Source organism: Sceloporus undulatus, chromosome 8, assembly GCF_019175285.1.
Source record: "Sceloporus undulatus isolate JIND9_A2432 ecotype Alabama chromosome 8, SceUnd_v1.1, whole genome shotgun sequence".
Lineage (NCBI taxonomy): Eukaryota > Metazoa > Chordata > Lepidosauria > Squamata > Phrynosomatidae > Sceloporus > Sceloporus undulatus.
This window is the reverse complement of record NC_056529.1, coordinates 143,254-158,118: the sequence shown is the minus strand read 5'-3', so window position 1 is coordinate 158,118 and position 14,865 is coordinate 143,254. Positions and strand designations below refer to the sequence as shown.

General features: G+C 42.7%; 2 protein-coding genes across 4 annotated transcripts in view; one reads left to right on the top strand and one right to left on the bottom strand.

Moving 5' to 3' along the window:
- The first annotated feature begins 39 nt into the window (after positions 1 to 39).
- On the top strand, positions 40 to 5,765 carry NTHL1 (nth like DNA glycosylase 1). The gene is made up of 5 exons (XM_042437355.1): positions 40 to 680; positions 871 to 1,041; positions 2,067 to 2,226; positions 3,450 to 3,555; positions 4,697 to 5,765. Exons 1-5 carry the CDS (start codon positions 606 to 608, stop codon positions 4,818 to 4,820), a joined length of 636 nt encoding a protein of 211 aa, XP_042293289.1. The 5' UTR covers positions 40 to 605; the 3' UTR covers positions 4,821 to 5,765.
- A 1,106-nt stretch (positions 5,766 to 6,871) lies between these two features.
- SLC9A3R2 (SLC9A3 regulator 2) overlaps positions 6,872 to 14,865 on the bottom strand; it is a 62,432-nt gene continuing 54,438 nt past the window's right edge. For 2 of the 3 annotated variants that reach the window (XM_042437352.1, XM_042437353.1), the window contains 2 exons: positions 14,321 to 14,383; positions 6,872 to 11,179 (listed from right to left, as the gene is read on the bottom strand). In XM_042437352.1, the coding sequence (XP_042293286.1) occupies positions 11,021 to 11,179; positions 14,321 to 14,383 (222 nt within the window). In that variant the 3' untranslated portion in view covers positions 6,872 to 11,020. The remainder of the gene's footprint in view (positions 11,180 to 14,320; positions 14,384 to 14,865) is intronic. The other variant, XM_042437354.1, reaches the window with a different exon arrangement.

Here is a 14,865-nt window from a genome sequence, read left to right as displayed (position 1 = left end):
GTATTGATGTCAATTAAAGTATGAAAGTGTTAAAACAATTACGCATTAAAATATACTTACAAACTATATACAAACCTTACTCTGACTTGCTGGTGCCGGTGCCTCACTAAACTACAAATCCCAGGATTCTATCGGATGGAGCCGTGACAGCTAAAGTGGTACAAAACTGCATTATTTCTACAGTGTAGATGCCCAGGCGTTGGACTATGGATACCAGGTCCGGATCCCCATTTGGCAATGGAAACCGACTCGGTGATGACCCACTCTCTCAGCCTGATTGGAAAAGCAATGGCAAACTCCCTCTGAACAAATCTTGCCAAGAAAACCCTATGATAGGTTTGCCTTATGGTCGCCATAAGACAGAAATGCCTTGAAGGCACACAACAACACCAGCCTTAAAAGATTCGCCCCAAGTTCCTTGGTGTCTCTTCCTTCCAGCAGCAAGCGAAATCCTGGCTGCCAAAAGCCACCGGAGAAGGAAGAAAGTCCATATTACCTATGAATCTCCAGAAGGAAATGGCAAAGAAAGCGCAAAAGCAACGGAGGCCAAGAAGCTGAGATGGGAGCCCAAAAACTGGGAGCAACATCTGGCCAATATCCGGGAAATGAGGAAGGCAAGAGATGCTCCGGTGGACCAGATGGGAGCCGGGAAATGCTATGATGCTGATGCTGCTCCAGAGGTGAGACAAATGTCATAGAATCATAGAATCAACTTGTCAACATCCTTTTGCAAGGATGGTTTTTGCAAGCATCATGGTTTGCAAGAGAAATAATTTGGAATATGGAGGGATTTTTGCTGTCTGTCAAGACTGGAGACCCTACCCAGTCAATCCAGCAATGTTCACCATCAGTTTCTCTTCCGCTTTCTAGGTGATGCGCTACCAGGTTCTGTTGTCGCTCATGCTCTCCAGCCAAACCAAAGACCAGGTGACTTCGGCAGCCATGATGCGCCTGAGAGAACATGGCCTCACAGTCAACAACATCTTACAGACGGATGACATGGCTCTGGGTCAGCTCATCTATCCTGTGGGGTTTTGGAAGGTGAGTGGTTGGCTGGGATGAGTAGAGGGAGATGCAGAAGGTAGTTGTTGAACAAGGGGCTCAGGATAAAATGTATTCCCTGAAGCAATCCATATAAAACCATTTTCCACTCCCACAGTGGGCTTTCCTCAAAGAGATGTACCTCAGCAATTTGACCTGATTTTTACTACTACTACTACTATTATTATTATTATTATTATTATTATTATATAGCCAGAGGACACTTTCTTCAGCTGTCCCAAAACTGGGGAATGACCTGCCGGAAGAGACGACAGCTGCATATGCTCTTTGGATGTAAAAAAGCATTGAAGACTCATCTTTTCCAGCAGGCTTACCAGATTAGTTTTTAAATTGTGAATTTTAAACTATGAATTTTGGATGTGGATTGTTTTAATATGTGCACACCTTTTAAACTGATGTGTATTTTAAGTAACATGTCTTAACTGTTGTTGTTTGTTAATTATTGTTGTCCCTCACCTCAATCCATGGAAAGAAACAGGTTAATATTTATTTCTTATCTGCCTCTCTCATGGATCTTATTTGTCACCTCCCAATGGTGTCTGAAGCAAAAAGTCCTCTGGCTGACAGTTGCCAGCCTAGTCCTAATCCTAGTCCGCCAGACCTTAAGAACATGTTTAGCTGCCAGCAACCAATTCCAAACCAAAGCATGCTGAATGCAAGATACAAAAGGGAGGAAAACCAACAGAGCAAGAGAGAGTACCTTCCAGTGGTTGTGGGCAGATCCATCCCCCAGGATCCCAGGTGGCTGCACCAGTCTGGTCACTTCTGGTTTTGAAAAATAAAAACCCATGGGCAAAAAATGGGTCTAGGGAAAGGAGGAACAGCCGGAAATGGCCCATTGTGTGCCCTCTTGGACACTTTGAGTTATGCTGGTGCACATTTTTTATGAAATAGGTTTTTGTGTGTGTCTCTGCAAAAACGTTTCTGGAGGTGGTGGGACACAAAAATCGATTTTGGGCGGTTCACACCTGTTCTGGAACATCTTCCTTTTCCTTTAACTCCAGCGCAAGGTGAAATACATAAAGGAAACCACAGCCATCCTGAAGCGGGACTACGCCAGTGACATTCCCAAGACAGTTGCAGAGCTGGTAAAGCTGCCCGGCGTTGGGCCCAAGATGGCTCATTTGGTGATGGACATTGCCTGGAAGAACATTTCTGGAATCGGTACTGTCAAATACTCTTGCTGTGTCCACATTTCTTTTAGGACAGGTTTTGGATCAACTGCTTCTTAAGCCTTCATTTGAGACTCTTGTAGTCTCAGCTTCTATATAACAGCACTTAAATTTTGGCTGACAGGCTAGTAAAACAGCAGAGGTGGCAAGGAACAGGGATTTTTTCTCTGAATTAGCAATTCTTTTAAAACACTCTGACATTTCCCAAGACGAGGGCAGCTTTCCAGTAAGCTTATATTGCAACAGGGACTGAACTGCCATTTGAACAACAGACCTGTGAAGCAGGCTAGTTTTTTGTATTTCTCCCTGTTGTAGAGGTCAAGAAGCAGAGAGGATCTGTCCAAAGACACCTAGGCCTGTTACAGACTGCCAAAATAAAGCTGATTCGGGTCTCTTTGGAGGTATGCTATTTAAATGATGCATGCACCCTAAGAATCCGGAAGCTGCACCAAAGCTGCACTCCAGTGCTTAGGAATGGAGTGTGGCTTTGGCGCAACCTCCGGACTCTTAGGATCCATGCATCATTTAAATAGCATACCTCCAAAGAGACCCGAAGCAGCTTTATTTTGGCAGTCTGTAACAGGCCCTAGAGAGTTTGGGGCAGGAGTAAGATTTGAACTGGAGTCTTCCTGGGTCACACAGCCATTTCGTTGTTGAAAAACAGTTCTTCTGCAATAACATCCACAAAGCAGCGATACCTTTAGGAGGACAACCAAAATGCACGAAACACATGGTGCAAGTTTTCAGTGCTTCATGGGCTTCTTCATCAGAAAGGGTTAAAATCATACAGAAGATAGGAAAATATGATGTAGTCATGGGGCTACATTTTGTCAAGATGTTGTTATTGTTCTCAGTGAAGGTGATAGTAAGGAGAGCTATTCATGTCGCCAACATGGATACCCCTGAATGTGTTTTTTAATTGTCCTACAAGTTCATTTGAGAATCCCTAGCTTGGATTTGGGATTTGAATTTGGATTCCTGGAATAGGCAGAAGATGGCGCCATGCTCCCATCATCATTTATTATATCAGCGCACTGTTCTGTTGTGGGATTGTTTTGCAACACAATCCCAAATTCTGATTTAAGGCATATTAAAATGTCGCTGTGTTGGAACTGTAAAGTCATGGGAAACCTGACCTTACAATTTCTTTCCAACCAAACATATACCAGAATATAGCCTTTTGCCTCTTCCTGACTCTCAGCATCACTTCCATAGGTGTGGACACCCATGTGCATCGGATTTCCAACCGGCTGAGATGGACCAAGAAAGAAACTACAATTCCCGAGGAGACGAGACAAGCCCTGGAGGAATGGCTGCCCCGGTGAGCAAGTTGGGATGAGATTTTGAGTGTTTCCACATGGTTATGGTTTCCTCAGTGGCACTTTCCTGTTTTTCTTTCAACTACATCTCCGTTTCCTGTTTTAATAGGGATTCTTAGGCTGTTATATTTGGATGTGGAGAAGGGGATATATTACTTTCTTGCAGCCAAAAATCAAGAGAGCCTTGTGGCAACCTAAAAATTGGAGGGTTTTATTTGGCATCAACTTTCATGGGGCCCTTTCACATTGCACAGTTATAGCACCATGATTCCACTTTAAGTGCCATAGTTACTATTGAATTCTGGTCTTTATAATTTGGGGGGCACTCAGAGAGCTCTGGGGCCACCGTAAACTACAAATCCTAGGATTCCAGAGGATGGAGCCATGGCAGTTAAAGCAGTGACAAACTGCATTCATTCTGCCATGTAGATGCAGCCTGGATGTATCTTCATTTCACTGCATGGCATCTACGCTGCAGAATTAATGCAGTTTAACACCACTTCAAGTGCCTTAGTTTTAATGCTATGGAATGTATAGATCTGTAGTTATGTAAGATATTTAGCCTTCTCTGTCAGAGAGCTCTGGAGTCACAGCAGGTAAAGTGGTGTCATTACTGAGGGCCACATGAGGCAAATTAAAGGGCACATTTTAAACGGATCCCATCTCACATTGCAGTAGAAAAACTGCACCCAAAATAGCTTCAAAAATGACTTTTGACTTAGCAGGCACCCAGAGGCACACCCTTCCTTCCCCTCAAGCTCTGGGCTACATTAGGAAAGTATGATGGTGAGCAGGCTGGGTTTTATTTTTAATATCCCCCCCCCGCTCCCCGGGAGGTTTGTCCACCATTTTTACTACTGACAACTCCCCAATAAGCTTCTGAAGATCCCATGAGCAATTTGGGATAAAAGTTTGAAAAGCATTAATCACAGAACAGTGTCACTAATCTTGCTTTAATCCATTTGGTTTCCATTTCTAATCCTTTCTGGAGTAAAAACACATGCAGTTTTTCACCAGCCTGTGTGAAGCTGCCTCTGAAATGTATTTTGCAAATTACACAAGTTACAAATGTAGTAGCTTTAGAGTATTTAGGCCATGTTAGAATACCTGAAATATATTCTTTTTTCTTTCCTCACTCAACAGGGATGTCTGGAGTGAAATAAACTGGCTGCTTGTTGGATTTGGCCAGCAGATCTGCTTGCCCATAAGCCCACGTTGCAGTGAGTGCCTCAACAAGGACATCTGCCCAGCTTCCAGAAAGTCCTGAGATACAAAAGATGAACTGACCACTTTACTGGTCTCTCACTGGTCCAGGAAAACAAGATTCCTGTGAAGATGAGACTTGAAGATGGGTGACGCTGCAGATGACCTGACTCTTTTTGGAATAGGGGACTAATGGAAGAAGGATTTTGACTCTGAAATGTTGTTGGGTTGTAGCCATGGCTTATTTCTGGACTCTGCTGCATGCATGGATGGAAGGTCTCCAGCAGTGCAACCTTCTTAGAAGAAGGCCATAGAGATGTTTGCGGTATGGAGTCCCAGACTGTCCTGAAGGCTTAAAAGTGGCACACCATGTGGAAAGCTATTTCATAGTGTGCCATTTTTAATCCCAACACAAGTACTCCCCTTGAAATTAATGGAAGTTGTTACGGCTTATGCAGTTGATTTCAGTGGGTCTACTCTGGTTTGGGACTAGTTGGCTTTAGCTCTGTGTTTTTAAGGCCTAGGTCAAGGGATAGCATCACACAGCCCTGAATGTGTTGTTGCGCTCCCCACCATGGGGTTGATGGGACTTGCAGTCCAACAGGAAGGGCATGTAATTTCCATGGCTGGCCTAAACACAGTTATTAGGTTGACATATACTAGATGCGTTGATTCAGTGGAGCTTAGCTAAGTGTTGACTTTCCATCTTCCTAGTGATTCAGTGGGTCTACTTTAGTTGTGGACCAACAGTTGGATTTGGACCAAAATAGGGGTAGTTAGAGAAGGCAAGATGGCATGATAAAGTTATATGTTTCTCTAAGTTTGGGATGTGCTGCATAGACTCAGAACTGTGTAGGTCTAAAACTGAGGACTTGGTTGAGGGTTGAAAATGATCTGATGAAAACATGAGTTCAGTTTGCCTTTGGCTGGCAAAGATACACGTTTTTGGGCAGCTGCTGGAGGACTCCCTGACAATGAACCTGACCTGTTATCAGGGATTTCTGAAGGATTGGCTCGCTTTGGCATTCCTGGCCTCTTTTTTATTCCTCCTTCTAAAGGGCAAGACTGCTTTCTGAGAGCACCATTTGCAAAGCTGCCGGTCCTGCAACATTGCCTTTGCATGCACATACTTTTCCCCAGACTCGACCCCTCCTAGGAAATGTTTGTAGATCCTGTCCGTCTGGCTTGCCCTCCTGGAATTGCCAATTTAAATGCTAATAAGCTTGTTACCAGGCAGAAACCATTATCCGCCTCTGTATATGATGTCATTTTGTGCCTGACAAAGAGGCACATGGAGGTATGAGCCTTGACTAAGGGAGGCAGGCTGGAGGTTGAAAAACAGCCAGGCCTGCTGGTTTTGGGGGTGGATGGAACAATTTAACTGTGCAACCCCCGGGATCATGATGCCAGTGAGATCCAAACTCAAGTGACTGCGAGAAAGTGTTTGGGAGTGCATTGCAATGGCTGATCCCATGTCAGTTGCCAGGGGATGTGAATCCACTCCAGAATTCAATCCAAACTGTAAAAGAGCTATCCAAGAGCTTCCTCTATTTGGGGAAGAAGGCTGAGCAACCTCAGATGAGCTCTTACATTTTAACAGCCTTTTAACTCATGCTTTTTGTATGATGGGCTGAAAGCCAGCACCATAAGACGTAGTAGTTACAAATGCGTGACTTAAGGGCTTGTCTACATGGGGGATTTCTCCCAAATTCCCCTTGGGCTTGCTGTGTCCTGGTAACATGACACAGGCCAAAAACACCAAATTGGGATTCAGGTCTTCCTTCCATGCTACCCCCAATTTCATCTGAAGTCCCTCTCAAAAATCGCTTCTGGATTTGGGCTAACTGGCGGGTATAGTCTACAGGGGTGTCTGTATCTCCTAGTAAGCCCAAATGCATCCATATTCCTTTGCAGTTCCTCTCAAAATGGCCAGAAGTGAGCTTGGCTGCCACCATTTTGAGATGGATCGCAGAGGAAGGGAATCCAACCTCAATGCCATTGCTCACCCTTGGTCTCAGATTCCAGTACCCAAAACATACAAAGCTGCATCTTTGAAACAGTAGGCTACAGAAAGAGTGCTAAAACATTTTAAAAACAAAAGAAAACCCAATACTCTTTAAGTCTCACTGTACATGAGAAACCAGTTTTATTATTATTAACATTTTAGTATACATTTCTTTTTACACAATGCAATTAACAGCTCTTTTATAACTCTTTGAGAAGATTTCTAAGATGTGCAGAAACTAAGTGGTTACTGAGCTTATACGACGATGGCAGAGAAACGTGCTTTTAAACTGCGAGGAAAATCATTCCATGGAAAAGATGGAGACCATTTGGGGGGGCTGCGAGGGAGAGAAGTTGCGCTGGACCAGGGAGCCAAAGAAACCTGGGTTGGTATATATTTCCATTATGAGATTTTCAGTATGTTCTTATCCTCAAAGCCATGCTTTTAGGCCACCCACAACATATATCTTTAGACTGACAGAAATTCAAGGCAAAATTCTCTTGGGAGAGTTGCATTGCAATTTTGCAACATCCATATCCAACTGCCGTAATGTTAGGTGAGCCAACAAAATTATGTTTGTGCATTGCGACAAATGCACAGTGGGAATGATGTACATTGGGACACTGGCTACAAAGTGCCAATGTACAACGGGACATCTTTGCAATTCATGCTTCCTTGTAGCGAAGTGTGCATAAAGTTAGGCAATGCAAATTGTCTTACCCAAGCCTGGGCCAGATTTCTTGATGAATTTGGGAGCCGCATTTTAATGTGCCAATAATTCATTGCTTAACAATGCAACGGGGAGAAATGCACACCTACATTTATAGGGGCCCACACACTTCCTTCACCTTAGTTTGAAATACAACTCCCTACAATAAAACCCAAACCCTGCAAGAGCATTAAGCAGAGCAATCCCCAGAGCTAAAATGAAGAGCTCTCCAAAAAATTCTTATCCAGTCGTTTCACACAGATCTTGAAAGGTTTACTTTTTTGCACTACAGTTCCCAGAATATCCTGCTGGCTCTGGGGGAGACTGGGACTTGTTGGCCAAAAAAGTAACTTCTCCAGACTTTGGATTCATTTCAGGCAGAAGCACTCTTCAATCTGAGTTATGGCCAGCCTCACCAAGTAAAGTGACTTGTTTAAAAGCAAACTGTCCTTTCCAAAAGCCACATTTCATTTCACAGACATCCCGTATCCTTCGGGAATAGGTGATTCTGACCCCAAAAACTGAAATTTAGACGTACAACATCCAAATGGCATCTGGTCCATGAAGCTCCCTCATCCATTTCTTGTGAAATCCATGCCTTCAGATAAAACTTTGGCATTCACTGCAATGCCTTAGTGCAGCAGGTCTGAATCGGGAGCCTTCAATGCTTTGGAAAAGTTATTTTTGCAGGATTATAACCCCCAGAATCCCCCAGCATTGCCATTAAAAAGCAATTTTTCAAATCTCCAACCAACACATTGACTCACAAATACTAAGCTAGGGCTGCAAACCCGACAGGTCTTCAGTCGATATGTGGTGTTTGATGAGAATAATTTTGGTTCAAACTCTGGAGTCCTTTCAAAGGGGACACAATATGCACAACCTTTCCAACAACAAGTTTTGGTCATCTATGGCTTTTGCCAACACTTGTGGAGCTGCCCAAAATGTCCTTCCTAAGTGATTCCCAAAAAACGGTGCAAAGCAAAGTAAGAAGAACTTTACTTTTGCACCAATATTTTTTAATTACTCAGTACAAGAAATGGTACAATTATGCAGCCTCCTTTGCAACACACACACACACACACCAGTCCTCTCCAGAAAGGAATACACAATAATCTAAGGCACCTTATTCAGCTTGGTCATTTACAAAAATATACACAAAGCCCTCAAGTATCTTTGCGTCAAAGGGCACTTGTTCATCTCCGAGAACGTTGACAACAAAGCGTTTCTTCTTTTTAAAAGGCTGAACATACATTGTGCATTTAGGCCCCATGTTGAAGGTTGGCAAATGCTTGTTTGCATACATCTGTTGTTGCAGTTGCAATAAAGAAAACCTGCATCCCATCTAGCTCACTTTTTAAATAATTGTTTTCGGTTGCAAGAACGGTCTGGAACCTTCTTGGTGACTTTCACAAGCATGACTTGCCCTGATGTTTTATGACATGACATGTCTCTAGAGTCTAGCCTCTTTGCGCAGATCTGACCCCAGACTTTAACAGCCACAGATTGGCCAAGGAGTGTGTCAGAAATGTACCCAACTAGAGCCAATGCCCTCCTAGATTTCCTGCATTAAGTATCCTGGTAGCATGATATGCTGCACCAGTATAAAACAGGAACTCAGAGTAAAAGGTGATGCTTCAAACTCACAAAACTTTTGTGCATCTCCCTTGCTGCTTCCAAATACATTTGTGACATCTTTCGGAAACTTGTGTTCCTTTTTAATTCCCCTTTCTGACTACCAAGAGCTTCGATGTGGCTGAGATGCATTGATAATGGACCTGTTGTTTTGTGCATTCACCTCGACTCTGACTTATGAAGACCCTCTGCTTGGATTTTCTTGGCCGAGGTTTATTCAGAGGAGGTTTGCCATTGCCTTCCTCTAAGGCTGAGAGACTGTGACTTGACACTTGGGGGGTTTCCATGGTCAAACAGGGATTCGAACGCTGGTCTCCCACAGTCCTATCCCAACACTCAAACCATGACAGCATGCTTGCTCTCAGTGGCAACCCTTGGCCAGATTTATTCAGAGGGATGTTCAGCCCCATTGCTTTCCTCCTAACTATGAGACCTTGATTTATCTAAGGTCGCCAAGACTGAACAGGGAGTCGAACCCTGGTCTCCCAGAGACATAGTCCAACACTCAGACCACTATAAGTCACTGCCTCTAGGGAATACCCTGCCAAACACTTTCCTTACCAAGGCTGTATAGCAAGAAGTTTTTAATGCTCCTAGCTGGAAAGAAGGTTGGTACAGCAATATTAATACAGCAATATTAAAAAGTGGTGCCTTTCTCTTTGTTCGTTTAATGTCCTGGGAGTGAAAATAGCAGTAAATTTGGAGATGAAACTGGTTTGCGCCAAACCCTCTTGTACCAACTTTACTTGGCCTTTGCCTGCTGGAAACTTCCATCCTCTGCCAGCAAAAAACTCTTTCTCAGAGGGACTCTCTCAAGAACATTGCTGCTCCTTGGATACAATCATTTTCCTGTCCTTCTCCCCAGCCTCACTTTAAAAAGCGTTATTTCCAGTTTCTTGCTGCAGCCAAAACGAACGCAGAACAGAATTCCTTATAAATGTCAGGATTCAAGGAGGGGCTCCATCCCCCCTGCTTTTCCCCAATTTTTCATGCCACTTGCATCCTTCTGCCAATAGCTATGGCAATTCTGCAACATGAAAAGCCAACTTTTGCTAAATCGGCTTTTGCAAAAGTTTTATTTTTCCCTAAAAGGGGCAAGGAGAGACGAGACAAATGGGAAAAGATTCTGCTTTGCAAAGTGGAGGATTTCTTGTGCACTTAGCTTAGAAAGAGAGGGTTTTTCAAAGACGAGCTGCAAACAGATGAAACCATGTTTTCCTCTCTTTAAAAAATCATCAGCTCAAGATTGAAAGCCACTGAGAAAACTTACAATCGTGGAATGGTTAAGCCAGCATTTGGATGAGGATGCTAACACTGTAGCCCATAAACCATAATTTTTTGTTACGTGGAAAGAAGGGGGGGGAAAATAGGCTCTGGTTTGCGACGCAAAAACATTTAAAATAGCTAAAAGGAAGAGAAGGCCATGGGAAGGAGAGAAAGAGGAAGAAACTCAAAACCATAATATAAAAAATGGTCCTGTAAATAATATATTCTAAATATTGCAAGTTAAGTGATCCAAAAATGAAAACAAAAATAATGTACGATTACTGCTTTTCCCTGGGTGCTACAATCGGAGATTCGGCTACCTTTCTATGACATTAACAGTCCTGCAGTTTCAGTCTTTCTTTCTTTCTTTCTTTCTTTCTTTCTCCCTCTCTCTTTCTTACTTTTTCTCTCTCTCTCTTTGTGTGACCGCTTTTGTTTCCATAAGAGAAGCCTGGAAGGAAAAAAGAAATCTGCCTTGTACGAAACAACGCAAATCTATCGGGAGGGAGGAGAAAACAGCTGAGCCATGGAGCCTCTTGGAGCTTTGCCCGCGATTGGGATGGAGCATGATTCGTGCACATTGCAAATGTCTTGTTGCAAAAGGAGGAGGAGAAGGAGCCGGAATGGAAGCGGGAGCGACTCGGCTGGCTCAGAAGTTGCTAAAAATCTCCCGCTTCTTGTTCCAGTCCATTTGCGGGGCTCTCTTGTTCACCCGCTTGGCCCGCACTTTCTCTTTGGCTTCCGCGGCTGTTGGGCTCAGGTTCAAGCCGCTCTCTTCAAATGGATCCTTCTTCTGGGGCTCTCCCACCTGAAAGAGAATCCAACAGATGCATTCATTGCGCACACATAGACACACACATTTCTTTTGTTCCACTATTGTCACTCTTCAAACTAGTTTGTCAGGTTTTGGAAGCATTGCAACCACAACAAAAAGTTTTAAAACTCAAAAAGGATCTCTGGTTTTGGTTCTGTCGCAGGCAATGCTGCCTCTGCTCTTGGAAATGTCACAAGGTGAACCACAAATCCATTCAAACTTCAGCAAAACTTTTGGGAATTTCAGATTCATATTGTTATAATTTAAAGATATAGCCGTGTTAGTCTATAGCATCTGTAGGTAGAGAGATCTTGTAGTACCTTTGAGACTCATTGAAAGAAAGAAGTTGGCGGCATGAGCTTTCCTAGACTTCAGTCTACTTCCTCAGGTGCATTTGGATTTGGAGTTGCATTACTTCCCAAATGCATCTGAGGAAGTCAATTGAAGTCTAGAGAAGCGCATGCTGCCAACTTCTTTAATAATAATAATAATAATAATAATATTTTATTTTTATCCCGCCTCTCCCACAGGATCAAGGCAGCTTTCAGTTAGTCTCAAATGTGCTACAAGATCTCTCTACATATTATTATGATTATTACATCTAAATGCATCTGAAGAAGTAAACTGAAGTCCACAAAAACTCCTGCTGCCAACTTCTTTCTTTCAGTTAGTCTCAAAGGCGCTATAAGATCTCTCTACAAACAGATTAATATTGTGTTACAATTTGTATACAGGTGTATAATTCAATTAGCAAAGCCTCTGATAAAGACGCTCCTTTACATTTTTGGATATTTTGGAATTTCACATAAGAGATGCTGAGCCTATAGATTGCACACCTTTGGAAGAGCTGGATGTTTTTTCAGTGTAGTTTTATTTTTTATTAAGCACCATGTATGCCAATGGCACGATATAAATAACATCCGCATAACTGAAGACCAGGGATGGAAAGAATATTCAAAAATATTCATAGTATGTTTTTCATGTGCAAATAAACCTCCATGAAAAGATTCTTGGACTGATGAGACTCTTCATCATGCAGGACTACTTTGGCATAAAATTTGTGTGTGGTTGTTTTGCATAGAAAACAGCATTTTATGCACAGTAAACAGCACTTTCTGAGCAGGAAACAATTTTGCTCCATAAAGATATGATTTTCTGCCCTGAAAATGCTGCAGAAAAGACTACAAACATGTATGAATTTTGCACTGCAAAAGCCCTGAATTGCGAACAGACTGGCTTTCGGAGATTCTCTTGCAGCAGGAAAAAGGTTGTTAAAATTAAAATTACTCATTGCTTCCTTTGAGAAGAGATTTAGTAAAGCATTACCATGGAAGACAAGGACCAAACTGATTCACGCACGTACAACAGGAGAGCTACAGCTGTTTGCAAAACCCCAGCAAAGCCAAGGGGAAAATTCATGCTTTTTGTCTCTCTCGCTCCAACTTCTGGCATGGAAAGAATGCAGCTTTTTGGACTCCAGGAAATTTGGAGCTCAAAGCTTCCTTGCAGAGGCGAGAACCAAAACTCAAACCTCTCCTCTCTGGTCTTTGCGAAACTCCTTCGACTCAAGGCCTGCACAATATCTATTTACTTATTTTCCCCTCCATTTAAAAGGAAAAGGAAATAATAAGTTGCATTGCATTGTAAAAAAAATAAATCTTTTTTTCTTTCTGCTTTTACAGTTGAATGCAATTAAGCTTTTAAAAAAATCTTTGTTTGAATTGCAAGGCTTTGAGGAGAGAAGGTGGTCTGGCCATTTGCCGGCTTTTTCTGTGGGTATCTATGGGGATATATGTTCATTTTGAAACCTCTGCCTCTTCCTTGTCTTGTTCTGTAGGGCCTTTCATTCGAAGGGGTCCCTGAAGGATAAAATAAAGAGGAAGGCAGCTTGACTCTGGCCGCATCGGCAGATGTTTTGACCGTTTTGCCGTAACAACGAGTTACAGATTTTTGGATGCAGAGAGGGAAAAGGGGAGAAAAGTTGCAAACAAAAGCACCAAGATGGTGCGAAAGGAAGAAACAAGGAGTCCCAAAGTGCTTGCCAAGAACAGAAGAAGAACAGGAAAAAAAGGAAGAGAAGATAAATTTTGGAACAGCGAAGTGGTTGGAGTGCTGGGCAATTACTCCGGAGACCAGGATTCAATTCAATATCATGGTTATGGCTGCCTAGCCTAGACTTACAGCTCCATAAATGGTTGGTGTTCGTGAAGACTAGCCTTGGGCTACCAGGGTTCGATTCCCAGCTCAGCCATGGAAAGCCATTGGTTAACCTTGCACAAGTCACACTCTCTCAGCCTCAAGGGAAGGCAATGGCAATTCCTCTCTGAATGAATCGCCTTAGGGTTGCCATAAATTGCAAATGACTTCAAGGTACACTATGACAACAAATCCCAACGTATCATGATTCCCTGGACCTACACATATTGTATCTGCCCAAAGGCAATGAGTACTGAAATCTACTAAAAACTTTAGCTATCCAAGGTCCTGGACTCTTTCTCGGTGACTTGGATCCATTAAAACCTGGAATGGATGGAACACACACCGCTGTCTCCATTTTATGGAATCCTGGGATTTGTCATTTGTGGTGACACCAGAGCTCTCTAACCGCAAAGGCTAAGTGTCTCACCAAACTACAAATCCCAAAAATCCATAGCATATCACTGTTAAAGTGGTGTCAATCTGCATTAATTCTGCAATGTAGATGCAGCCAGGATGTGGAGTACAGACTGAAGGAAAACACTTTGCCAGCATAGAGAGATTGGAGAGAAAGATAAAAAGGGATTAGCAGGGAAAGAGATGGCAGGATCCTGCAAAGAAATGAGAGAGGCAGAGAAAATGCAGTCCAGAAGCTCTCTCTGTCCTCCTTCCTCTTCTAAGTGCTTCTAAATTCTGTCCTTTTCTTCATTTCAGCCACTTTCTCTCTCTGCTAATGCAACAGCAGAAGAGAAGGAAAGAGAGAATGTGGCTGGAATTAAGGAAAAGAAAAAGAAGAGGAAAAGGAGGACAGAGAGTTGCAGCTTGGCATCGCTGAACATATATGGACAAAACAGTCCCCCCTTTTTTCGAGAAGGCAAAGCAGAGACAGACATATTGCTGGATTTTTAAATTAGCTTTTCAAATGTCTTCTTATGTTACCTCAGTCTCCTTCTCAGGGCTTTGGCAATCACTGTGGGATGAAGACATGGATCCTCCATTCAGCTGTTAAGGATGGAAAGAGGGGGGGTGTTTATTACAGAAGCGTAGTGTTCTGACTCACCGCCGGAAGGGATAAGGACAGAGTTTGTTGGTTTCAAATGTGATGGGAATGCCTAAGACATCAGCTGAGGTTTGATACCTTTTCAACAGACAAAGGTTGGAGCAACCTATTTTCCTTTATAATCTTTACTTCCTCCCCACCAAACGTAAATTGTGACAGTTTTGTACTATATTATTATTTTTTCTAAGTATAAACTGTATATTGTTTTATTGTTGCCTTGGGTCCTACATTGGAGGATAGGCAAGATATTAAATGTGTAAGCAAAAACCAACACAGATAAATAAGATAAACCGAGGCTGCATCTACGCTGCAGAATTAATGCAGTTTCACACCAATAAAAATAGATAGTTTCATTAGGAAAATGTTTCGTCTTCTGCCTTCTAAAAGCAGTCAAATTAAAAATGCACGGCTACATCTACGCTGC

Excerpts from the sequence above, each read along its gene's own strand:
- NTHL1 (XM_042437355.1), top strand. The coding sequence starts at position 606 with ATGAGGAAGGCAAGAGATGCTCCGGTGGACCAGATGGGAGCCGGGAAA. Across the intron at positions 1,042-2,066 it reads ATCCTGTGGGGTTTTGGAAG|CGCAAGGTGAAATACATAAA; the intron begins GTGAGTGGTTGG and ends CTTTAACTCCAG. Across the intron at positions 3,556-4,696 it reads CTGGAGGAATGGCTGCCCCG|GGATGTCTGGAGTGAAATAA; the intron begins GTGAGCAAGTTG and ends CTCACTCAACAG.